Raw genomic sequence first — 25,136 nt, 5'->3', positions numbered from 1 at the left:
GAATAGGGACTGTCTACAATTCTTTAACTACAAAATTTGGTATGATTCGTTATCAGTGGCTGAGTCATTAGAACAATTGTGCAGAGAGCAGAAGATTTTTTTTGTCTGCACCCTTTGTTGTCAGTCTCTCAGGACAGGGAAAAGAAAATTCTCCCCCCACGGAGCCCCCTGCAGCTTCTGGGCCCCCCTGCAGCTGAATCCCTTGCAGGGTCTATTGTTATGCCCCTGCTTAGAGGCTGTGACTATCAGGAACTACACTGCCAGCCTTTTGCTGAAATCTGCCACATACGTATGTTATAAAATCATCTTATAGTCAGGGCATAACTATAGGGGAGCCCAGAGCTGTGAGGAGCCCCCAACTACTAACCTTCTCTTCTTCTTATACAGGGGTCAATCCTCCAGATAAGGTATTGTTGTGGCCACATTGTAGAGATCATTATGGTCACACTCGTTTATTACCCTTTTGAGCCCCTAGGTGGTGAGGGTCACAAGGGAAGAAGTTTGAACATTGGGGACCCCATAAAAGTTTTGCTTGAAGCCCCTGCTCTGAGTAGTGTTGATTGTAATGCATAATGTCACTTTTGTTCATTTTGACAAGTTACACGAAACATGCATTCATTGCATTCACAAAAAATATTTTGAACATATTTTTGAATAGATGAGTGTGAAAATGTCTTGAATATTCAGGTTTTCTAAATCATTTATGTTTTGTTCAAAAGCCCCTTGCATGATGAATGACCTGGGCATATGTGAAATCTAGTGAACATGAAAGGAGCTGGCATTCCTATCTCCTGCAGTGGAGACTGTGAAAGTACCAGAAGAGGAGAGAAATATTTTTCCATTCTTTCTCTGGGCTCACAGTGCTACCAATGTCACATTTTCATTAGATCCAAGAATTTCAAATTTCAAATCTAGATTCATTTAATATGTTTCATCAAATAGATGTTTTCTCCAAAAATTATCCAACCTCACTCTTATTCAATTAACTTTTCTCTAGAGTTTTCTCCAAAAAGATTTGTTTAAACTTCTCTACAAAATAACTTTTCACCAAAATAACTTTATGAGTTCTGGTTGAACTTGATGCACGTATGTTTTTTTTCAACCCAATAACTATGTAACTATGTAATCATTTTGCAATTGAAAAAAGTATCAAAAATTAGGTTAAAGAGTAATCTTCAAACGCAGGATGGAGGAGCACCCATAAAAAAAGGGGAATATTCGTGTGCCCAAGCCTTAGATCCCAGTACCCCAAGATCCTTCAAGTCGATATGCAGGAAAGGCTGGCACCACAAAGGTAAAAAATCAGCTCTTTATTGAATAGTCACGTAGTCTTGTTGTTTCGAGCTGATAAGCTGATGGCTTAGTAGCTTGAGAAAGAGCTTATCAGCTCGAAACAGCGGGCTGTCGCTACCATTGCCATTTTTAATCTTTTTGATGAGGTGTATGTCATTTTAATGACTATTCCATAAAGAGCTGATTTTTTTACCTTTGTGGTGCCAGCCTTTCCTGCATATCGGTTAAAGAGTAATACAAATTTATTTTTAGTATTTTCTTGCTTGCTGGTGGCTTAAAAGGCATTTTATTGATAAGATGTGAAATATCACCTGGGAGAAAACTCAGGAGAACATGTAAATGCCCACGTATCTTGAAGAGAACCTGAACTGAAAATTAAAAGTCAAAATAAACATAAACACAGGTCATACTTACCTCTTGTGTAGTCTACTCACCAATCTCTTTCTCCTCTCATGCGTCCTGTATATCCACTAATATCTATGTAATTCTCTGTCCTTCAATTTGAAAATGGCCATTACCCCATAACAGCTTCCTGGTCAGCACACTGTTAAACTGTAATATCACCGACTTGAGCCATAGGGAAACATAGACATTACCTTGCACATTCAGTTGTAACTGACAGCAGCTGATATATAACTAACAGCAACTGGTATATTTCATTTCTGACAAAATATTGTCAGCACTGGAAGGGATCACTGTAAGAAGAAAATGGTCAGCTTATGAGAGGAACTGATGGCGAGGTAAGTATGTAATATTCATTTGCAGCTACATCATGTGTTTATTTTCAATAATTTTACTCAGTACAGGTTCCATTTAAGTAAGTCTCTACGGCCTGATTTACAATCCTCCACTAAAATTTACTCACAGCGCAAGTAAAATTTTCCTGCATTTACGCATACAGCATAACAGGTGTTGCGCACATAGTGCAACTTTCATTACACTAAGGCCCTGTTCACAGTGGTCAGTTGCATTGCAGAATAAATCTGCATGTCAGTTCACTGCTCATATAATTCTATAGGCCTGTTCACAGTACTGCGTTGTAACTGATCACAATATCCTAACTCGCTGCATGCAGGCTTTGCTTAAAAGTCTGTGTCCAGTCTCCATTGCAGTTCACAATCATTTTTATTACTGATTTATAAAGCACCAACATATTCCGTGGCGCTGAGTATAACACATTATAATGCATGCATTATGTAACTGACCACTGTGAACCTAGCCTGACACTATAATGCTCAGTACGTAAATAGCATGCCCTGTTTGCAAAGCACCCACTATGTTGCTTGCATAAACATATACATAGATAAATACGTTTACCTGGAGGTTTGTAAATCAGGCCCTACATGACTTGAAGCATAATATTATAGTCTGTTCTGTTACCTATAGTCATATTTTTTGTATCTTATATGTTGTCTTCTATATTTCTAGGATTTAATGAGCTGCAGGAACATCATTGGTGATCTGAAAGTGTTTCTTGATAAATACGAGGTTGATATACTAATCCTTTTAGCCAGTTGCACATCTGAGGAACAGTCATCCAGGCAACAAGTTGCCGTCTATTCAGCAAACCTGGAACTGTGTAACCAAGTAAGTTAATATTAAAATACTTTTCTGTATTGTAACTTTGCAGCCGGCACCATCCAATATGCTCTTTTACATTTTATTAAAGACTGTCATATAAGATACAGAGTACAGGATGTGACGTTTCGGAGCGATGGACATGCTCCTTTTTCAAGCCACGACAGTCTCAACGTACTGTGTACACCCAACATCTTACATAGTGCACCATAATTTCAAACTCACCAATCGTAGGTCCCAACACATTAGGAACCAATCGCTGTCCACTGTGTCAAGAACGGACCTGATGGGGAACTTATCTTAGAAAGGTCGAACCAATAGAAATAAGCAACTCACCAGTACAATGCCTCCTAATCCTCCACGCACTGCAAATCCAGCCCCTTCCCAATGTCAGGGCAGAAGGAACCACCCATCGGTCAGACGGACCTGATGGGGAACGCTGGAAGAGCGGGGCGGTGCTGCAATGTCACAACATTGCCAGGGAGACGGAGTGGAAACGCACAGAAGAATCCGCGCGCCTCCAAACAGCAGGACACACGTCACTGCCTACGCCAACTGATCACGTGGAACAATTCCACCAATCAGCTGGCCTTCCATCTCCCTGAGCGGCATACATGGCTAGAAGCCGCGTTCCCATAGCGATGGGACGCTAGGGGCTGACAATGCGTGAAGGAAGGTGGCAAAATACAAACAACTGAGATGGTTACAGGTGAGTTGCTTATTTCTATTGGTTGGTCCTTTGTAAGATAAGTTCCCCATCAGGTCCGTTCTTGACACAGTGGACAGTGATTGGTTCCTAATGTGTTGGGACCTACGATTTTTGAGTTTGAAATGATGGTGCACTATATAAGATGTTTGATGTACACAGTACTTTGAGACTGTCATGGCTTAAAAAAGGAGCATGTCCATCGCTCCGAAACGTCGCATCCTGTACTCTTTACCTTATATGACAGTCTTTAATAAAAAGTAAAAGAGCATATTGGATGGTAATGGCTGCATCCTTCTTTTCCTGGTTTACTCGGGTGGTGACTGAGTGGCACATTCGCTGACAGCTTTTATGGGGTTGCGCATTTCTACACTACTAGCACTGTATTGTAACTTTGAAAATAAATAGTGCTGACTATGCATACAGCTCTATACATACTGTATGTTATTATGTACCACTGGTTACCAAGTGCATGATGATAATGAGCAGTCAACAACTTTTTATTTCACATAAGCTATTATATGTACAGCAATAATTAGCCGATTAGTTTGCTTGGAACAAGGTCCAACTCAGTGAAATCAATCCATGATGAACCAATTCCAACATGGTTACTGTTATGATCTGACAAAGATTATACAGAGCTCTAAGCAGAGCAATTAGTCACTTCCTGCATTTGAAGTGGTCCCCATATTTACTGTGCGACGCTGGCTGCTTTGTCTGGTTGCTGCAAAAGGGGTCACCTATGACTTCTTATGGGGGGGGGGGGGGAGAAGGGAGGTAGGCATGGCCAAACGGGTCATCTATGGCTTCCTATACTGGTGGGGGAGGAGGAGGAGGGCAGGCATTGCAAAAGGGGTAATCTATGGCTTCCTATACTGGTGGGGATGCTATGTATACTGATGGGTCACTTATGGCTTTATACAGGGTGGGCCATTTATATGGATACACTTTAATAAAATGGGAATGGTTGGTGATATTAACTTCCTGTTTGTAGCACATTAGTATATGTGAGGGGGGAAATTTTTCAAGATGGGCAGTGACTATGGCGGCCATTTTGAAGTCAGCCATTTTGAATCCAACTTTTGTTTTTTCAGTAGGAAGAATGTCATGTGACACATCAAACTTATTGGGAATTTCACAAGAAAAACAATGGTGTGCTTGGTTTTAACGTAACTTTATTCTTTCATGAGTTATTTACAAGTTTCTGACCACTTATAAAATGTGTTCAATGTGCTGCCCATTGTGTTGGATTGTCAATGCAACCCTCTTCTCCCACTCTTCACACACTGATAGCAACACCGCAGTAGAAATGCTAGCACAGGCTTCCAGTATCCGTAGTTTCGGGTGCTGCACTGCACATCCCGTATCTTCACAGCATAGATAATTGCCTTCAGATGTCCCCAAAGATCAAAGTCTAAGGGGGTCAGATCGGGAGACCTTGCTAATTGGGGGGCAGTTATGGCTACTTTGTACTACTATCTGTGGAAGAAATCACATGTGGCTTCCTAATAATCCTATCTGCGGCACTCACAGGGCTACCAAATACTGCTAATTGGCTGGGTGCACATCTGACTACCTTATATTAAGATCTAGGGGCTTATGGCTACTTAATTTTGTTATCTGAGGAACATGACTGCTTAACCACTTAACGACCGTCGGTAGGTCGCAGTGATGTTTCCATGGAAACCGTTTCATGTCAGTTCACAGAGGGTGTCTCCGTGAACAGCCTGTGAGCCTCCGATCACGGCTCGCAGGCGAAATGTAAACACACGGGGAAGAAATCCCCTGTGTTTACATCCTACGGCGCTGCTGCGGGGATCGCCGCCGTCTGATAGGCTGAAGCCTATTAGAGGCAGTACAGGACAGATCGCCGTCCTGTGCCGCCCATGGAGCAAAGGGGAAGGAGGGAAGAAGAGGGAGGGAGGAATAGCGCTGCGGAGGGGGGCTTTGAGGAGCCCCCCCCCCCCCGCTCGGCCACACAGAGCGGCGGCGATCAGACCCCCCCAGCAGGACATCCCCATAGTGGGGAAAAAAGGGGGAAAGTCTGATCGCCCTGCCTGAAACCAGATCTGTGCTGGGGGCTGAAGAGCCCACGCAGCACAGATCAGCCAAAAATCCCCTGGTCCTTAAGTGGTTAATCTGAACATTTGTATAGTGCTTTTCTGTTGGACTCAAAGCACTCAAGAGCTGCAGCTACTGGGACATGCTCAAGAGGCCACCCTGCAGTGTTGAAGAGTCTTGCCTTGAACTCCTTACTGAATAGGTACTAACCCTAGCCAGGATTCGAACCGTGGTCTCGCATTTATGTATATAAGGGGCACTTGGCTACATAAGGCCTCATTCACATCTACCTAGCGCAGATGGCCGTGCGATCCGAACGCAACGCATACGATCGAACACCATCTGCACTGCTGATCCCATCCATTGACAGTGATGGGATCAGCTCTGCGCTTCCGGGAAAAATGCAGGCAGCAGTACGCAAGAGCTTCCTAGCGCATTGTACTGCTGCGCAGCGCAGTAGATGTGAACGGGAGAAGGACTGTCTATGCCCTTCTGCCGTTCCTGCGTTTCAGCACATCATACATGCTTCCAAATGCGCACGGAAGCGCGTATGATGTGAACGAGGCCTAATTATTTTATCTTGATACACCTATATCAAGATAAAATATCCCCAAAAAAATCCCCCAAAAAATCCCAAATTTGTTTATGTTGAGGCACCTGGCTACTAATTGCTGGTACACACAATGCAATTTTCCCGTCAGATAAACAAATTGATTGATGATTTCTAGCATGATCGATCTGCTCCCGATCGAGAATGGGATTGATTTTCAGATCAGTACTGAACAAAATTGATCCTGCTCTTGATCTGGAGCAGATTGGACATGTCGGAAATGATCACTTGACTCATCGATCTGACGAGAAAATAGCAATGTGTGAACCATCCTGTGTTTCAATTGTGTGGAAACACAATTTCAGAGTTTTCCATAGATGCCATTTTACCCAGATTTGACACTGGACTGGACTATGCTGGATCAATATCCTATAGAAGTAGACTGCCTCAGAAGTGATAACACCAATCAAACTATCTTTGCTGCTGAAGAGTGAAGACATGTTCCCTGAATATGGCGTAATGGTTAAGGGCTCTGCCTCTGACATGGGAGACCAGGGTTTGAATCTCGGCTCTGCCTGTTCAGTAAGCCAGCACCTATTCAGCAGGAGACCTTAGGCAAGTCTCCCTAACACTGCTACTGCCTATAGAGCGCGTCCTATTGGCTGCAGCTCTGTGCTTTGAGTCTGCCAGGAGAAAAGCGCGATATAAGTGTTTGTCTTTCTTTCTTCAGATCAATATGGAGAAAAGTAACCCCACAAACAATCGGGCAAACGCAGGATTTTTAAGGGGGGAATTCCTGAAAGGTCAGCACGGTGGCATAGTGGTTAGCGCTCTCGCCTTGCAGCACTGGGTCCCCAGTTCGAATCCCAGCCAGGTCAACATCTGCAAGGAATTTGTATGTTCTCCCCGTGTCTGTGTGGGTTTCCTCCGGGCACTCCGGTTTCCTCCCACATCCCAAAAACATCCCGATAAGTTAATTGATTTCCCCCTAAATTGGTCCTAGACTATGATATATGCACTACACAATACATACATAGACATATGACTACGGTAGGGACTAGATTGTGAGCCCCTCTGAGGGACAGTTAGTGACAAGACTATATATACTCTGTACAGCGCTGCGTAATATGTCGGCGCTATATAAATAAATAAAGGTCCAGAAGTACTTATGTCCCCTGGGGCTTCCGAATACAGGTGGCTCCATACTGCCCATGCACAAAAGTGCGCTGGCATATTACAGAGCTGCCTATCTTTGGAAGTACTCAAGGACACAAGTGTTTCTGAGGGCTTCTGGTAGCAGCAAATTTGAACGGGGGACATTGCTGGAACAACTCCCCAAGAGAGGAACGAGAGATAGACTTAGTTTGGACAATTCAGTGGAATATGCCACATAGTGTCACATAGTGCAACCGATAGGCATATGATGCAGGGATATATGCATCTGCGGAAGATGGCGGCACTATATAAATACTAAATAATAATAATTTGCCTCACCAGGATTGCACTTTTATTTAGCTTTCCTGTATGACAAGAAGACACAGACACCCAGCACTAGGGGAAGAGGGAAACAAAGGTGAATGAGGGAGGGCTGGTGCACACCAAAGGCTTGATTCACAAAGTGGTGCTAACAGTTAGCACCCTGGTGAAAAGCCCCTTATCACGCCTAAACTCAGTTTAGGCATGATAAGTTTAGGCATGATAAGTTTAGGCGTGATAAGATTAGGCGTGATAAGTTTAGGCGTGATAAGTTTAAGCACCAACTGGGTTAGCACCGCAGTGCACAGCTGATCAAAAGTTTTGCGCTAGCAAAGTCTGGTGCACTTCGCATAGAGTTTAATGGCGCTGCTTTGCGCGCGATCTAAACTTATCTAAATGTATCACGCCTAAACTGGCTTTTCACCAGCGTGGTGCAATGGTTATCACGCCTAAAGTCTTTTACTGGGTTAGCACCACTTTGTAAATCGAGCCCCAAGAGTGCTTCTGAGCATTTTTCAAATCTACAGTGATTTGAAAAGCGCTTGGCTAATGTTACCCTATGACGGTGTTCCCACAGCAGCGTTTTGATTTTTTCAAAATCACAAGTATACTGCATGTAGCATTTTTTTGAGCGATTCATTCAAAAATCGCTCTGAAAATTGCTTCACAAAATCGCACTCACAAATTGCTAGCGATTGCTATTGTGATTTTGGTGTGCAAGAGCCCAGAGAGAGGAGGAGTGCGGAGAAATTGAGAATAGCCTGAGATGGAGCAGAGAGCTTATCTGTATTGCAGTCCCACATCACACAGAGGCTACTTGCCTGTAATAGGACTCATGTCCCTGCCAGTCTCTCACACAAGTCAGAAAGCAGCCCTCCTGTAGTCTAGGGACTGTCAAAAACTTTTCAACTTGTTTAACACCTTATCAGCACATGCAGTCATTATAACAATGGGGAGAGACCTGACAGATTTTTGCCCACGGACCCTCCAGGCAAGCCCTGCATCATGTTGTGTATATTTACCAGCTTGCCTTTCCTCTAATTGCACTTTTATCAGCTAGCCTAGTGTTTCACATTGCCTTACAACAACAAACCTGAATACACCAGACACCTGACCAGCCCTAAATCACTGAATGAAAGGAGGTCTGGGGGGAGATTGCCCCCCTTCCAGCCAGCACTAGGGGAAGGGGGAAAACAAGGGTGAATGAGGGAGAGAGAAGGAGTGGAGAGACTGTGATTGAGCAGAGAGCTTATCTGTATTGCTGTCCCACATCACACAGAGGCCTGCAAAATCAAAACATTAACAACATAGGGGGGGGGGGGGAGGATTGTGGGAATAAGGGAAGGATGTAGGTATACCGTCCATAGGGGTGTGGAGGATGTAAGGGATGATCAGCCCCTCACACAACTCAACTGCAGCCCTCCTGGATTTTAGGGACTGTCAAAAACGTTTCAACCTGTGAAATACCTTATGTAGCTGTCTACATGCAGTCTTTACAATAGTGAAAGAGCTGAGTTTTTCCCACAGTCCCTGCAGGAGGCAAGCCTCTGTATATTTACCAGCTTGCCCGCTTCAGCGATTTCAGGGAATTTTTTTTAAAGGTACAGGAGTCTCAAGGGGGTATTCCATACATCGGTAACCCCCGTCTGAATGCGCCACTGAACAATTACAGTAGCTTTTACCACCACACCCACACACTAGACAGCAGGTAACAGATGTCTTACACTGAAAGCAGTTTGCTACACTGCCACCAGATAGGTACTAACACTTGGCTATAACATGGCGGATGCTGGTGCCCATGAGGTCTAACAGCATTGGCAGTCAATATTTTCGCCCGCTGCTTGGATTTAAGTGTCATGTAAGAGGCTTGGTGTTACAGACATGGGAGAAGGCGTAAAGTTTTAGTTAGTAGGGTCCAAATGTTGAGATGTAAGGTCAGGTAGCAGTTAAAGTGAACCGAGCACCTTTTTAGCACTCAGGACATTTCTATAGCACATGAAAAATGCATGCCAACAATCTGTTTCATTATTAAAATAAACTTTCATTTTACCTTGTATTTTACAATCAAAGTAGTTTAAATAGCCTGTTTCAGCAGCCTGACCGTCCACAGAAATCTCAGGAAGCTAATTATTGAGCTAATTACCCAGAAGAAAACAATCTCTTTTCAACAACAAAGGGGGTGGGTAATTAGGACTGTTTCGTCAAAAACATTGTGTGTGTCAAACAGTCCTAATTACCCACCCCCTTTGTTGTTGAAAAGAGATTGTTTTCTTCTGGGTAATTAGCTCAATAAAACAATTAGCTTCCTGAGATTTCTGTGGACGGTCAGGCTGCTGAAACAGTCTGTATTCAAATATACCAGCAACCTCCAAAACGTTCAAAGAAATCACGCTCTTTTCGTTGAGCTGACATATCCACAAAAAACCGACAATTGTTTCGGGGGCCTCGCAGGGTCCCCCTTTCTCAAGGCCTTGAGATAGGGGACCCTGCGAGGCCCCCAAAACAATTGTTGTTTTTTTGTGGATATGTCAGCTCAATAAAAAGAGCGTGATTTCTTTGAACGTTTTGGAGAGTGCTGGTATATTTGAATACAGACTTTGATGGTGGTTTGCCTATGCCACAATACCAAGCACCCAACTTTTCATGGTGTGCCCAACCACAACTTTCGAGGCTGCTGAAACAGGCTATTAAAACTGCTTTGATTGTAAAATACAAGGTAAAATAAAAGTTTATTTTAATAATGAAACGGATTGTTGGCATGCATTTTTCATGTGCTATAGAAATGTCCTGAGTGCTAAAAAGGTGCCCGGTTCACTTTAATTCCAGCGGGCGTTTGAGTTAGGCATCAAAAAAGGTTTAACATGGAAGCTATAGTCAAAAGACCACAATCACAAAAAAATTAAAATTTAAAATACATGTAAAATCATATATGTAAGATGCTCATTTTCCCCAGAGTAAAATGCACTATAATTTACTTCTTCCTATGTTGCTGTGGCTTACAATAGGTAGTAAAAATCTGGCAACTCCTCAAGGGAGATTCTTATTGTTTGTCTTCACAAAAGCACTCCCCAGGAAGGGTCTACCATACACAAAGATGTTGGGAAGCTTGCCTACTCATTTGTACACTATTTTGGCAGTTGGTCTGAGCAACTGTTATTCAGTAAATGCTTTTAGAAATAGGAAACATGTAAGAATCCCCCATGAGAAGATGAACTAGTCCAAAATATGTCAGATATTTACTACCAGCTGTAAGTGACAACGACATCTTACTGTATAATGTATATATTGTAAAGCGTACTAGTTTTTGCGATAGTGATCCTTTAAGGGGAACCTAATTGGGAGTCTATATAAAAAAGAAAAAAAAAAAAGAAACCAGATACTTACCTAAGGAGAGGGAAGGCCCTGGACCCGAATGAGCCTTCCCTCTCCTCTCCTGGTGCACTCATTGCGACAGCAAACAAACAAACACAGAACATTTATATCGCGTTTTTCTCCTGGCGGACTCAAAGCGCCAGAGCTGCAGCCACAAGGACGCGCTCTATAGGCAGTAGCAGTGTTAGTGAGACTGGCCCAGGGTCTCCTACTGAATATGTGCTGGCTTACGGAAGAGGCAGAGCCGAGATTTGAACCCTGGTCTCCTGTGTCAGAGGCAGAGCCCTTAACCATTACTCCATTCAGCCACTACTTGCAGCAGCTCCTCCGTTCAAATTCCCCGCCACAGGGAACTTCAGAAGTCTTTGGGAGCCAACTCCCCCCGCAGACATGCGGCTCCATACTGAACACGCGCGAGTGCGTGAGAGAGGGGGCTCGCACATGTGCAGTATGGAGCGGCCTGAGTGCTCCCGAAGATTTCCGAAGCCTCCCTTTGGCGACACAGACAGCAGCATTTGACCAAATTGGTCAAATGCTGCTACGGAGGAGCAAACCCTGCAACAGGGACCAGGAGAGGAGATGGAAGGCTCATTAGGACCCAGAGCCTTCCCTCTCCTTAGGTAAGTATCTGGATTTTTTTTATAGCTGATTTCCACAGACTTTAAAAAAATTATACATACATGGAGCTTCCTCCAGCCCCCTCCAGACCATTCGGTCCCAAAGTCCTCCGGTCTGGGGCGTAATGCACGGCCCAGCTCTGCACTTCCGTCGCACTCCCATCGCTACTGCGCAGGCACAGAATGCTCCTAGCTATGGGTGCAGCCAGCGTGCGTCCGGTTTGCACCCGTGCCAACTGGCCCCGACTGAAGGACTTTCCGGGACAAATTGGGGAAGATCCAGATGGTGCAGGAGTAAGGCAAGGGAGCGATCAGCCTGAAGTGGGCTGGAGGAAGCCCCAGGTATGCATAATTTTTTTAAATCCCCCATCTCAGGTACACTTTAAAGCATTAGGAAGGTTTAATGAGGTAAGGGTTAAGTGTAAGGAAGAAGCTTTTTTGCTTAGGGGAGGATTTAAGGATAGGCTATTGATGAGAAAGAAGCAAAGTTAACACTGACAAAAGCTGTTGCATGCCTAAAGTCCCTGAAAATTAGCAATCCTTTTGCTTATACTTAGCACCTGCACTGAGTGCACAGGTGCCAAGCCCACACACATATTGTTTTGCACCTGTGGTTGTATTTTACATCTGTTTTTGCTAACTACATACCTTTAAGCAGCGTCTATCTCCTGCATAGTAATCTTATCCATAACAGTAGAAAGTATGTGTATTACAAACATATTTTATTACACCATGCCTCCACATGGTAGGTAAGAGGTGTTTTATACTTTTGGTTGAAATTATTATTTTTTAGCTGTTTCTAAGTCACTCTTGCCATTTTTGGTAGATGGATTAAGACTTGACTTGGCATGAATACTGCTTTTCTAGATATCTGCCTGCTAGTGACTAGCTACTTCATGGCACAATTCAGTTTCTTCAAGCCAGAATAATGATTTGGTGTTTATAGAGAGTCTACTATTTATTTTGAGCCAGCACTAGGGGCCATATTCTATTGCTGAACATATTGCCCAAGCAAGTTCTTGGGTCTTGAATTGAATAAGATTAGGCGATGCCCCAATTAAGAACTCGCCAGTGCTTTGCTGTCTAAGCCATTTTATTGGCTAAGACAGCGGACCAATGGGGAGTCCCGGCTTCAGATTCAAAGATGCTTAGCCCGGGCTCCTATACTGACAGTAATTACAGTCATAGATCCACTGTAATTACGCAACGGAATTTGCGGTGAGAGGCGTTGGGTGATTAGCGGAAGTATGCAGGGTCGGACTGGGACACTAAGGACCCACAAAATGCAATCAGTTTGGCGGCAGATACCCCCACAAAATGCAATCAGGTTGGCGACAGATACCCCCACAAAATGCAATCAGGTTGGCGGCAGATACCCCCAAAAAATGCAATCAGGTTGGCGGCGGAGCTAACTGTAATTTAAAGTACTAGCTAGTATAGTTGCCCCAGTATAGCTAGTATAGTTGCCCCCAGTATAGCTAGTATAGTTGCCCCCAGTATAGCTAGTACAGTTTCCCCCAGTATAGCTGCCCCCAGTGAAGCTGGTATAGTTGCCCCCAGTGAAACTAGTTGCCCCCAATAAAGTTAGTATAGTTGCCCCCAGTATAGCTAGTTTAGTTGCCCCCAGTATAGCTAGTTTAGTTGCCCCCAGTATAGGTAGTATAGTTGCCCCCAGTATAGCTAGTATAGTTGCCCCCAGTATAGTTGCCTCCAGTATAGCTAGTATAGTTGCCCCCAGTATAGCTAGTATAGTTGCCCCCAGTATAGCTAGTTTAGTTGCCCCCAGTATAGCTAGTTTAGTTGCCCCCAGTATAGCTAGTATAGTTGCCCCAGTATAGCTAGTATAGTTGCCCCCAGTATAGCTAGTATAGTTGCCCCCAGTATAGCTAGTATAGTTGCCCCTAGTATAGCTAGTTTAGTTGCCCCCAGTATAGCTATTATAGTTGCCCCCAGTATAGCTAGTATAGTTGCCCCCAGTATAGCTAGTATAGATGCCCCCAGTATAGCTAGTTTAGTTGCCCCCAGTATAGCTAGTTTAGTTGCCCCCAGTATAGCTAGTTTACTTTCCCCCAGCATAGCTAGTTTAGTTGCCCCCAGTATAGCTAGTTTACTTTCCCCCAGCATAGCTAGTTTAGTTGCCCCCAGTATAGCTAGTTTAGTTGCCCCCAGTATAGCTAGTACAGTTGCCCCCAGTATAGATGCCCCAGGAGGGGGAAGCAGCGCTAGAACGAGGGTCAGTGGGGGCAGTGGTGGGGAGGGGGGACATATCCCCCCTCCCTCACCTGGGACCCCTCCTTCTGCCTCTCTCCCCCTCCATAGATTACCAGCGGCAAGTGCAGGGGCGGCAAGGAGGAATGCGGAGAATTACTCACCACTTCCGCGTTCCAAGCGCTGGCAGCGTCATGTCGTCACAGATCTCCGCCTTCAATGCCGCCCACTGTGCTTCCACTAATCAGGAAGCACAGTGGGCGGCATTGAAGGCGGAGATCTGTGACGACATGACGCTGCCAGCGCTTGGAACGCGGAAGTGGTGAGTAATTCTCCGCATGCCTCCTCGCCGCCCCTGCACTTGCCGCCGGTAATCTATGGAGGGGGAGAGAGACAGAAGGAGGGGTCCCATGTGAGGGAGGTGGGGATATGTCCCCCCTCCCCACCACTGCCCCCACTGCCCCTCCTTCTAGCGCTGCTTCCCCCTCCTGCTCTGCTGCTGTGGGGGTCGTGGCGACACCCCCCTAGCTGTCCGTCACCCAGTGCGCCACGCCCCCTGCGCCCTACAGTAGGAACGCCACTGCAGATACCGCCACAAATTGCAATCAGGTTGGTGGCAGATACCCCCACAAAATGCAATCAGGTTGGTGGCAGATACCCTCACAAATTGCAATCAGGTTGGTGGCAGATACCCCCACAAAATGCAATCAGGTTGGTGGCAGATACCCCCACAAATTGCAATCAGGTTGGTGGCAGATATCCCCACAAATTGCAATCAGGTTGGTGGCAGATACCCCCACAAAATGCAATCAGGTTGGTGGCAGATACCCCCACAAAATGCAATCAGGTTGGTGGCAGATACCCCCACAAAATGCAATCAGGTTGGTGGCAGATACCCCCACAAAATGCAATCAGGTTGGTGGCAGATACCGCCACAAAATGCATTCAGGTTGGTGGCAGATACCCCCACAAATTGCAATCAGGTTGGTGGCAGATACCCCCACAAAATGCAATCAGGTTGGTGGCAGATACCCCCACAAAATGCAATCAGGTTGGTGGCAGAAACCCCCACAAAATGCAATCAGGTTGGCGGAAGATACCCCCACAAAATGCAATCAGGATGGTGGCAGATACCCCCACAAATTGCAATCAGGTTGGTGGCAGATACCGCCACAAAATGCATTCAGGTTGGTGGCAGATACCCCCACAAATTGCAATCAGGTTGGTGGCAGATACCCCACAAACTGCAATCAGGTTGGTGGCAGATACCCCCACAAAATGCAATCAGGTTGGTGGCAGAAACCCCCACAAAATGCAATCAGGTTGGCGGAAGATACCCCCACAAAATGCAATCAGGATGGTGGCAGATACCCCCACAAAATGCAATCAGGTTGGTGGCAGATACCCCCGCAAATTGCAATCAGGTTGGTGGCAGATACCCCCACAAAATGCAATCAGGTTGGTGGTAGATACCACCACAAATTGCAATCAGGTTGGTGGCAGATACCCCCACAAAATGCAATCAGGTTGGTGGCAGATACCCCCACAAATTGCAATCAGGTTGGTGGTAGATACCCCCACAAAATGCAATCAGGTTGGTGGCAGACACCCCCAGAAAATGCAAATTCCCCCCAGCTTGGAAGGGGAGGCAGCGGGCAAATATCGTCGGGGAAGCCTCCCCCCCTTCCTCACCTAGGGCCCCCCCTTCCGCACTCCACCCTGTCCAAAATAGCAGCCAGCAGTAGCAGCGAGTGCAGGAATCACTTACCATCCGAGAGTCAGATCCATAGCTCTGCGTGCCGCTGGCTGGTCTGGCCTCCTGCACTGCACTGTCCAATCACACTCTCACAGGAAGTACTGCGAGAGCGTGATTGGACAGTCAGTGCAGAAGCCCAGACCAGCCAGCGGCACGCCGAGCTATCGATCTGACTCTCGGTCGGTAAGCTATTCCCCACTGCTGCTGCCGCTGGCTGCAATTTTGGAGTGAGGGGGAGCGCGGAAGGGGGGGCCCCTAGGTGAGGGAGGGGGGGAGGCTCCCCCAACTCCCTGCCGCTCAGTCCGCACTTTCCCCCTTCCTGCGCTAGCCCCCCTCCTTTTCAGCATTGGGGCCCCCAGGAGGCAAGGCGGCCGGGGCCCACCGATGTGACCATCGGCACTTCAGCGGCTCAGTACGAGCCTGGCAGTATGTATCTTTACAGTGGTGACCGGCAGAGCTACGTGGGGGGTTTCTAACATGTGTGGAGACCCGATGGGGAGCTGCGGCAGAAGATTGCAGTGATGGTCGGCGTGTGAGTGTGCATGTGTGGGGAGCCAGGCCGTGGTGCTGATGGACAGCACCACAGTGTAAACCTCTCTCCCGATTGCCCGGTAAAAGGTAGCACGATGGGCAATAGGATTTGCTGTTAATCCTCGCGCGATCACCTTGAATAGGATATGGCCCTCGGTCTCCCTATTTATGTTTTACATTGTTCATGTTTGAGGGTTGTGGGGATAGTCTCGGTGCACCTTATTCGATTAACCTTTTCTCCTTTAAAATAAAAAAAAGCATTTTATTGACAAGGTCCCATATGTAATTCACTTTTCCTCCTCAGTTTTATCCTAGGAGATCATTTTTCATCTTCTCTTTAAAATAACCTTTCATAACTATGCAATAAAAAAAGTACTAAAAAAATAGGTGAAAAGGTGTTATCAAAATTATTTTGAATATTTCCTTGCTTGCTGGTGGTTTAAAGGACATTTTATTGACAAGTTGTAAAAATATCACATAGGAGAAAACTAATGAGAAAAAGTTAATTAAATATGGGCTTTTTAGCTGCTTTACCCCCTGATGCACCGGTATCACATTTATTTCTACCTTGTTTCAGCATAAACAGTTTTTTAAAAATATAAATTCATATTGTATATGCTGCTAAAATGAAATGGGTTTGTACACAGTATATTAAATATTATTATTTATAATTTTCAGGTTTGCTGTGAACTGGAAGAATCTCAGAATCCCTTTCTTGATCTGCAGCCATCCGACAGTGGCTGGGATCAGTTTGTGGTCTACTATCAAGAAAGCTCACCGATGTCATGTGACCAAATTGCAGCTATCATCAAAGATGCCGTCAACAGAAGACGTATAGGCATGTGTCCCAATAGCCGTACTTCCTCTACAGAAGCTGTTGCTGGCAGTGCTCCTCTGTCTCAGGGTTCCTCTGGTATTATGGAGTTATATGGTTCTGATGTGGACCCTCAGCAAAATCCTGTCAATTATCCAGATAACCAGCAGGAAGTAAATGATTCTGCTCAGGCTCAGGTGGATGTCAACATAGATCTCGTGAGCCCAGATAGTGGCCTAGCTACAATAAGAAGTAGCCGATCGTCTAAAGAGAGCTCTGTTTTCCTTAGCGATGACAGCCCAGTTGCTGAAGTTGCTGGTCCTCATCACAGTTTTGCTCCTGGCATTGATTCTTACAGCCCCATCCCAGAATGTGTCATCATTGAAGAAGAAACACCTTCCTCCAGAAATAACAGTGATAACCTTGATCTCTTCAACTTTGATCTAGCACCAAACATTTGCTCGGAATCGTCTTCACATTCTGCTGACTATTCAATGGCAGATGATTTTTTCTTTCACAGTGATTCCTCAGAAGGACAGCAAGCTGTTGCAATGAAAAAGCATAATGACCCACAGTTCTACAGAAACAATATGGCCAATCCTTCAACTGCATTATTACAGTCGAAAGTTGAAAATGTTTCATTAGTAGAAATAGAAAATATTAGTCTAGTAGAATTTGATGACAATTTCATGCATAGTCCTGAGAACCACGAAGATCTTTGTGATAAAAATCCAAGTGTTAGTGATCTTGTTGAATATGATTCACCTTTATCTTCTGAACTCCCTGAACATTCAGAGGTCAAAGTCCCCCCAACACCCATGAACAGTTTAGTTGAAAGCTCTCCACTAGATAATGGACCACCAACTTTTTTCCCAGATGATGTAATAGAAAAAATAAATGAAATAGGGACTTCGGACATACCTCAAGTTAAATATGGGCACTGGTGGAATGGAGGTGAACCAGAGGCTTTGTTGAATATTGACACCTGGAGTTCCAGTGAACAGGAGTCCGTGTTTCATAGCCAAGATTCTTGGAGAAACCAAAAGCCAAAAGACAATCATGAAAGTAGAAATTTAGCTGCCCCATTTCAACTAATAGGACCTACCTGTTACAGGCAAAATAACAAAAAGAAACATGAAAATGATACTACCCAAGAAGACAAGTCATTTTCTGATTTATGGAGTTCAGACCAGCTATTACAAGGAGGGTCAGATCCATGGGGTGGTTCACCAGACAAGTTTGGTCTGACAATCAAAGAACTAGAGAATCCATGGGGTGTAGTTCAAAAAGAAAACCAGTTTGCTACAGAAATCAGTGACATAATTGAAATTGAAAGTGACTATTCTTCAGACAATACCCCTGATAACCCTATGGAGGCCAAGATGCCTCAAGACATATTTGAAGAAAACCAAAATACTAAAATAGCAAGTGGGATACACAGTTTGGGAATGCCTGCAAAAATAAAGGATCTCGAAGCAGGTATAGAAGAGTTTACTGATCTAAAACATATACAAAGGAATCTTTGTGGCTGGGATGTACATGACAGTAGCCATGATTCAAATGCCTTAGATGAACACATTACCTGGCAAGATCCCTTTTTATCTTACAGATGTCTTGATTTCACAGTTCCTAACACAAATAAGGATTTAATGGTGTCTCCGCCAGACACCAACTACTCGTCATCAGACACGGTATCGTCTCCTACATATGAAGATGATTTAAACAAAGAGGAACATACATGGGAAGAAGAGAAACCATCTGAAGAAAGTGGAGCTTTCGTACCCACTGCTAATAATGAAACACATATGTTAATTGAAACTTCTGCTTTAAATAAGCAAAATACTACTTATAATATGTTTGAAAGAACCAGGACACCTAGTTTGTGTGAAAAATCTGTCAAAACAAGTGGAGGTAATGTAAAGGGGCTAGACAATATTTCCAGACAGAGAATTTGTTCATGGCATGACGCTAGTCCCAAATGCAATAGTGAAAGCTTGAAACCAATCAGGAAACATATTTCTAGTGAGAGTGACGACAAGTTGGAATGTACAAGTCCTTTTGATTTTATACAAAGTGATTTTCAGAGCCCCAATATAGTATACAACTCAGGAAATTCTCCACCAAATAACTTATCAAATAATATAATGCTACAAAGTCATGAGCCATTTACACAGGTGAATAAAGAGGTTAATGCTGACATCGGTGTTCCTGACCATGTTCCTGAAAAGCCTCAAAATATCATAACAGTTTCCCCCGATTTGTCACAAAAAGCATTACAAGATTTTGAACAGCACTATAAAAAGATAAGTGATCAGCAATACACAAGACATAGTCAAAAAGGCAAAGACTTGAACATAAATATAAATGATGAAACCGAAGATGCAAGGAATGCAGATTTGCAATTTGACACAGAGTCATCTTCTCTAAACACTCCAGACGACATAGACAATTCTAGCTGTAGTTATTTACAAAATGCAAATCTATTAAATAATTCTTTTTCTAGCATAGGTGAAGGACATAACCCAAATGCAGATTGTGTGATTCACTTGTCTCCTGTCAATGATACCAGACTTCAGTTCAGCTATGATGGTCATAAAGACTTAACTGGACCAGAGACTTACAAGCCTCAAAAAACCTTATTGTCAGAAAACCTAATTACCAAAAAAGAGCACGGCAGCAAGAATCTCGATGTGAAAGAAAATAATTTTAACCCAATAAGCCTTACTGTTGAAGATACTATTTTGCAAAAAGATGTTTTAATTAACCGATACAGTACTTGTGCATCTGATGATTTAGATGCAGATACAGGTTCAAGTGTGGTTCATATCATCACTGTCAAAGAAATGAAGCCAGATTTTGGTGATCCTGGAAACAATCTAAGTGCATCGTCACTTTCCAGTTCAAGTCCTGAACCAGATGCTGACAGCTCGGGACCATTATACTATGACATGTTGAGCACAAGTAAAAAAGAAGATCTTCCAATGTCAAAAAATAATGAGCAGCTTAGCAGGTCTTCCAGTAATAATGAGAATGATGATGTTAGTGAAGGAAACATTTCCCTCAACACCACTAACAAAGTTCCACTGAATCTGGATATTTGGAATACTCAAATATGTGAAGAGTCTGAGTCTTCACTTACAAGTCCTGAGTCAAATGACACTTTAGATCACTCCAGTTCATTGGAAATAGATGCAAAAAACTGCTTTCAGAAGAAATTCCTAGATTTGAAACCTACAAGATCAGCGTTTGATAACTCTCACTCGAGTTCAACCACTCCAGGCACAGAAGAAGAGACGTTAGAAGAGCAACTAGATTATGACCACAACTTTTCTTCTGTGGATTACAAAGTAGGAGAACAAAGCATTGTAGGTTCTCATGCCATTAAATCTAATCTTTATCACAATAACCTCTTACATAACACAGTGAGAGTTTGTGAAGGGCAAGCTATAATATTAGAAACTGGAGATGAGGTAGAGAAGCCATCAAGCTTGTCTTTGGTGAATCCAATTTACTTGAATTCTGAAGATGAAAATGTGATATTGGATAGCCCTTCCAGTGTCTCACAAAGCAATACACTTTCACACATTGAACAAAGCCATTGGCCTACAAGACATAGCAAGAAGAGTACAGATACAGTTAACATAGCGTCATCCAGTTGCTCAACTAACTATTTTGATGAGGATTTTTCATCTACAGAAAATTCACTCAATAACCAGATAAATAATGGAGCAACAATTACAGACGGTACACCGACACCAGATTCTGATGATGTTTACACTCCATATGAGGATTTCAAAAAATCATATGTCCAGGTTGCACAGGATATTCAGGAAGCTGATTCTATTATACCAGTTCAAAATTATTTCTCAAATAGCAGTTCAAACAGCCTCACTCATGTTGCAGCAGAGCAGGGCCAGTCACATAATATATCTGGTAATGCTGATGTACAGGTGCATGCAAAACCTTTAGGCATTCATGATTTTACAGAAGTAAGCCATACAACAGTTTATGACCTCCAGGGCAATGGTTCATTGTTCACAGATAAATTAAATCACAGTATTATAGATAGCTTTGAGCACTGCAAACGTTTAAACTCTGGAAGTTCCCTTCACTCAGACTTTATACCGGATATTTTGGATGATTATTCTCATGAGTCTTCTCCTTTCCTTTGCATTGATCCAGACCTCTGGAACATAACAGAAAAAACGAGTAATAAGGGACCTCTTATAGATAGTCCTGATGTGCTAAACATCTGTGAGAACAGTTCCCAGGCTTCAGACAGCCCTGATCTCTGTAAAGAATATGATGGTAGTCTAATATCCAGGCAACAGTTGAACATATGGACAAACTTTTGCCCAAGGACAAGAGTTCAGTCTGACAGTACAGGTGAAAGTCAGTATGAAGAAGTGCCTAAATGTCAGACAAAATGGTCACATTCAAAAACATTGTCCGCTTCTGCTGATAGTACACTGCAACCGTTGAATAATGTGCCACAATTATCCTTGAATGATCATAGCAGTGTCTTGAATTTAGACTGCATCGATCCTGAAAATGATAGCAGCATGCAGGCTGATACAGCCAAGTCAGTGTTTTCTGTCAAATGTAATGATAGCTTGGCGCACAGGGGCCGAAGCTCATCGACTGGAAAGAATGAATTATTTATGAAGCCTGAAGCATCAAATATAATATTTCCTGAACATGCAGATTCCATAAGTCACAATGAGGACTTAATCCGTGTGCAGAACAGAGACACAAAGGCAAAGGAAGAGGAAGCATTTCGAAATACTGTTCTAAATACGAAAAAATCTGGAAATTATGCTTTTTTCACAGAGGAAGAAATCTTGAATAATCATCTTTTTCCACCAGGTGGCAGCATAGGACCTTGTGACGGTAAGAATATTTAAATACTTTGTGCTTTTGTGTATAAGGTAAATTTTAGCTGAATCTTTGAGCTTTAAACCTTGCTTCAGTTTGACATTTATGAATGAGAGCAGAGTCAACAGAAAAGGCTTTATTAAAAAAAATATTCAGACACTTATATCCATAAGACAGAATATTCTTTTCTTGTCTTAAATTAATTCTGTGATTACCCTTATAGAAAGTCCGGGAGGAGACAATCAAACGTGGAAAGATGCCACTAATGAACATTTCAAATCAGATCATCTAGATTTGTCTGGAGGTGACAGAATGGCTCAGGATACAGATCTGTATAACCCTGCTATTACTCAGACCAATAACTGCGGTTTGAAAAGTTATAATGAAGTAGACCGTGACACAAAATTGAACATTTTTCCATTCACAGGCAATGATGTGGTGCTTCAAAAAGCAATGTCCGATCCAGTTCATTCAGCAGAGTCCCCAGATACATTTCAGTCAATCTCCATGACAAATGGCAGTGAAAGGCAAACTACCCATGAATCCAGATTCCAATCCTTTCACTTGGAAGAGAAGAGTTTTTCTATTCTACCTCAAAGGAGAGACAGTAAAAAGAAATCAGAAGAAATCTCAGAACATGAGCACAGCTGGAGCATTATATTAAGCCAGACTGAAGCCTCAGATACCTCTCCCGAAGATATTTTCAGTAGGGCGGATGGTGGGGATGGTGATAAAGACTTTGGAGAAATGTTATATGAGGGAAGTGAAATGCAGCATGAATATAAGACAAGTGGAGATCATGATTATGCAGACCTCGAGGAAAGCTTTGAAGTGTGCAGATTAGAGGACAGTGAGACCAAAACAAACTCAGTAACAGCCAGTCCCTTTAGCTCACACAACAATGACTTGCAGTCAAAACTTTCTCCTGTAGGGGTCACCCATTTTGATCATCAGAGTTACAGCATTGCAAGGTAAGATATATTAATAACAATGTTCAACCTACAGTTTATAAAATGTCAAAGATTAGAAGTTACATTTTTGTTCATAAACATTGACAGCACTGTATGCTTTTTAATTATATCTCTGTAGTAGATGGATCACAACTCTATGATGTTTCAAAACACATTTATTCCTTTCACATTTATTCCAAAACTAAACAATACTCCCAAAAGTAAAATTTCAGTAACTACTCTTAGTTACATGAAAGAACATTTGAAAGCATTCTCAAGCATTCATTCTGTGTAAAAAAAAATGTTTATTTTTACTACAGAGAGCAGTAGAAGCTTTGTTATCTCTGGTCATTGGCAAATGGGATCATTGCCAGCTGAAGCACTCTGCATGTGTCTCCACTCTTCCCACCTCCCTTTGCTGAATAGACACATCGCCCTGGCAACTGCTGAGTCACTTCAGCAGAAAAGGAAGGGGGCAGAGTGAAGACACATGCAAAGAGCTTAAGCCCGCAATGATTACATTGCCGTTGACCATAGATTTGCATGCTTCTACTGCTCTCTGCAGTGAAAATACACAATTTTTTCACACAGGGAATGCTTGGGAATATTTTCAAATGTCATTTTATGTAACTAAGGGCTGGTGCACATCAGAAGAGCTTTTCTGAGTGCTTTGTGATTTTAAAGAGAATCTGTATTGTTAAAATCGCACAAAAGTAAACACATCAGTGCCTTAGGGGACATCTCCTATTCCCCTTTGTCACAATTTCGCCACTCCCCGCCACATTAAAAGAAGTCAAAAACAGTTTTAAAAAGTTTGTTTATAAACAAACAAAATGGCCACCAAAACAGGAAGTAGGTTGATGTACAGTATGTCCACACATAGAAAATACATCCATACACAAGCAGGCTGTATACAGCTTTCCTTTTGAATCTCAAGAGATCATTTGTGTGTTTACCTTCTGCCCCCCTGCAGCTATCATGCACGGAAGAGTAACAGGCTTCCTGCAGACAGCTCTGCCTGTGCCTGTGTTTGTAATTCCTCAGTATATGTCAGCCAGTTCCTTTCACAGCCTAACAGAGGAGGATTTTTATCCAGCTCTCTTTCACTGATATCAGATAGCAGAGACGCTGCTGGCTTATGTAAATAACACACACACTGGGGTGTGCATAGAGGGGCCTGGAGAGGGGTGTCAGCACGGAAGAGTTGGCAGCCTTCCAGACACAGGACGACAAGTCCGACAGGGGAAAGATACATTGATTTATTACAGAGACAGTGATAGCAGAAAGTGCTGCAGTAAGCTAGAGCACATTACAATAGGTTTAGGAACTTGTAGGATGGTAGAACAAAGCATGACATTTTTGATACAGAGTCTCTTTAAAGAGAACCCGAGGTGGGTTTGAAGAATATTATTTGCATACAGAGGCTGGATCTGCCTATACAGCCCAGCCTCTGTTGCTATCCCAAACCCCTCTAAGGTCCCCCTGCACTCTGCAATCCCTCATAAATCACAGCCACGCTGCTGACAAACAGCTTGTCAGAGCTGGCTGTGTTTATCTCTATAGTGTCAGTCTGCCGCTCTCCCCGCCTCCTGCAGAACTCCAGTCCCCGCCTGCATCCCTTCCCTCCCTGCTGATTGGAGGCAAGGGACGGGGACAGGGACCGGAGCTATGCAGGAGGCGGGGGAGCAGCTGAGACTGGCACTACAGATGTAAACACAACCTCACAGCACGGCTGTGATTTATGAGGGATTGCAGAGTGCAGGGGGACCTTAGTGGGGTTTGGGATAGCAACAGAGGCTGGGCTGTATAGGCAGATACAGCCTCTGTATGCAGATAACATTCTTTAAACACACCTCGGGTTCTCTTTAAAGGCTCCTGCTAATGTTATCCTATGTGTGTGTGCACATTTTGTAAAAATCCCCTACAGCATTGCATTAGCCAGAGCTATTAACCACCCTGGCGTTCTGATTAAATCGCCAGGGTGGCTGCGGGAGGGTTTTTTTTAAATAAAAAAAAAACTATTTCATGCAGCCAACTGAAAGTTGGCTGCATGAAAGCCCACTAGAGGGCGCTCCGGAGGCGATCTTCCGATCGCCTCCGGCGCCTATAATAAACAAGGAAGGCCGCAATGAGCGGCCTTCCTTGTTTTGCTTATATCGTCGCCATAGCGACGAGCGGAGTGACGTCATCGACGTCAGCCGACGTCCTGACGTCAGCCGCCTCCGATCCAGCCCTTAGCGCTGGCCGGAACTTTTTGTTCCGGCTGCGCAGGGCTCAGGCGGCTAGGGGGGCCCTCTTTCGCCGCTGCTCGTGGCGAATCGCCGCAGAGCGGCGGCGATCAGGCAGCAC

The 25,136-nt window shown here is 43.8% G+C and overlaps 1 protein-coding gene across 3 annotated transcripts in view; it reads left to right on the top strand.

Moving 5' to 3' along the window:
• The window catches only part of PRUNE2 (prune homolog 2 with BCH domain), a 278,110-nt gene that overhangs the window by 80,094 nt on the left and 172,880 nt on the right, over positions 1-25,136 (top strand). For all 3 annotated transcript variants that reach the window (XM_068236688.1, XM_068236694.1, XM_068236677.1), the window contains exons 3-5: positions 2,722-2,880; positions 16,827-21,852; positions 22,061-22,808. In XM_068236688.1, coding sequence (XP_068092789.1) covers positions 2,722-2,880; positions 16,827-21,852; positions 22,061-22,808 — 5,933 coding nt within the window. The remainder of the gene's footprint in view (positions 1-2,721; positions 2,881-16,826; positions 21,853-22,060; positions 22,809-25,136) is intronic.

Source organism: Hyperolius riggenbachi, chromosome 1 (assembly GCF_040937935.1).
Source record: "Hyperolius riggenbachi isolate aHypRig1 chromosome 1, aHypRig1.pri, whole genome shotgun sequence".
NCBI classification, from domain to species: Eukaryota; Metazoa; Chordata; class Amphibia; order Anura; family Hyperoliidae; genus Hyperolius; species Hyperolius riggenbachi.
This window is presented reverse-complemented; position numbering and strand designations above follow the sequence as displayed.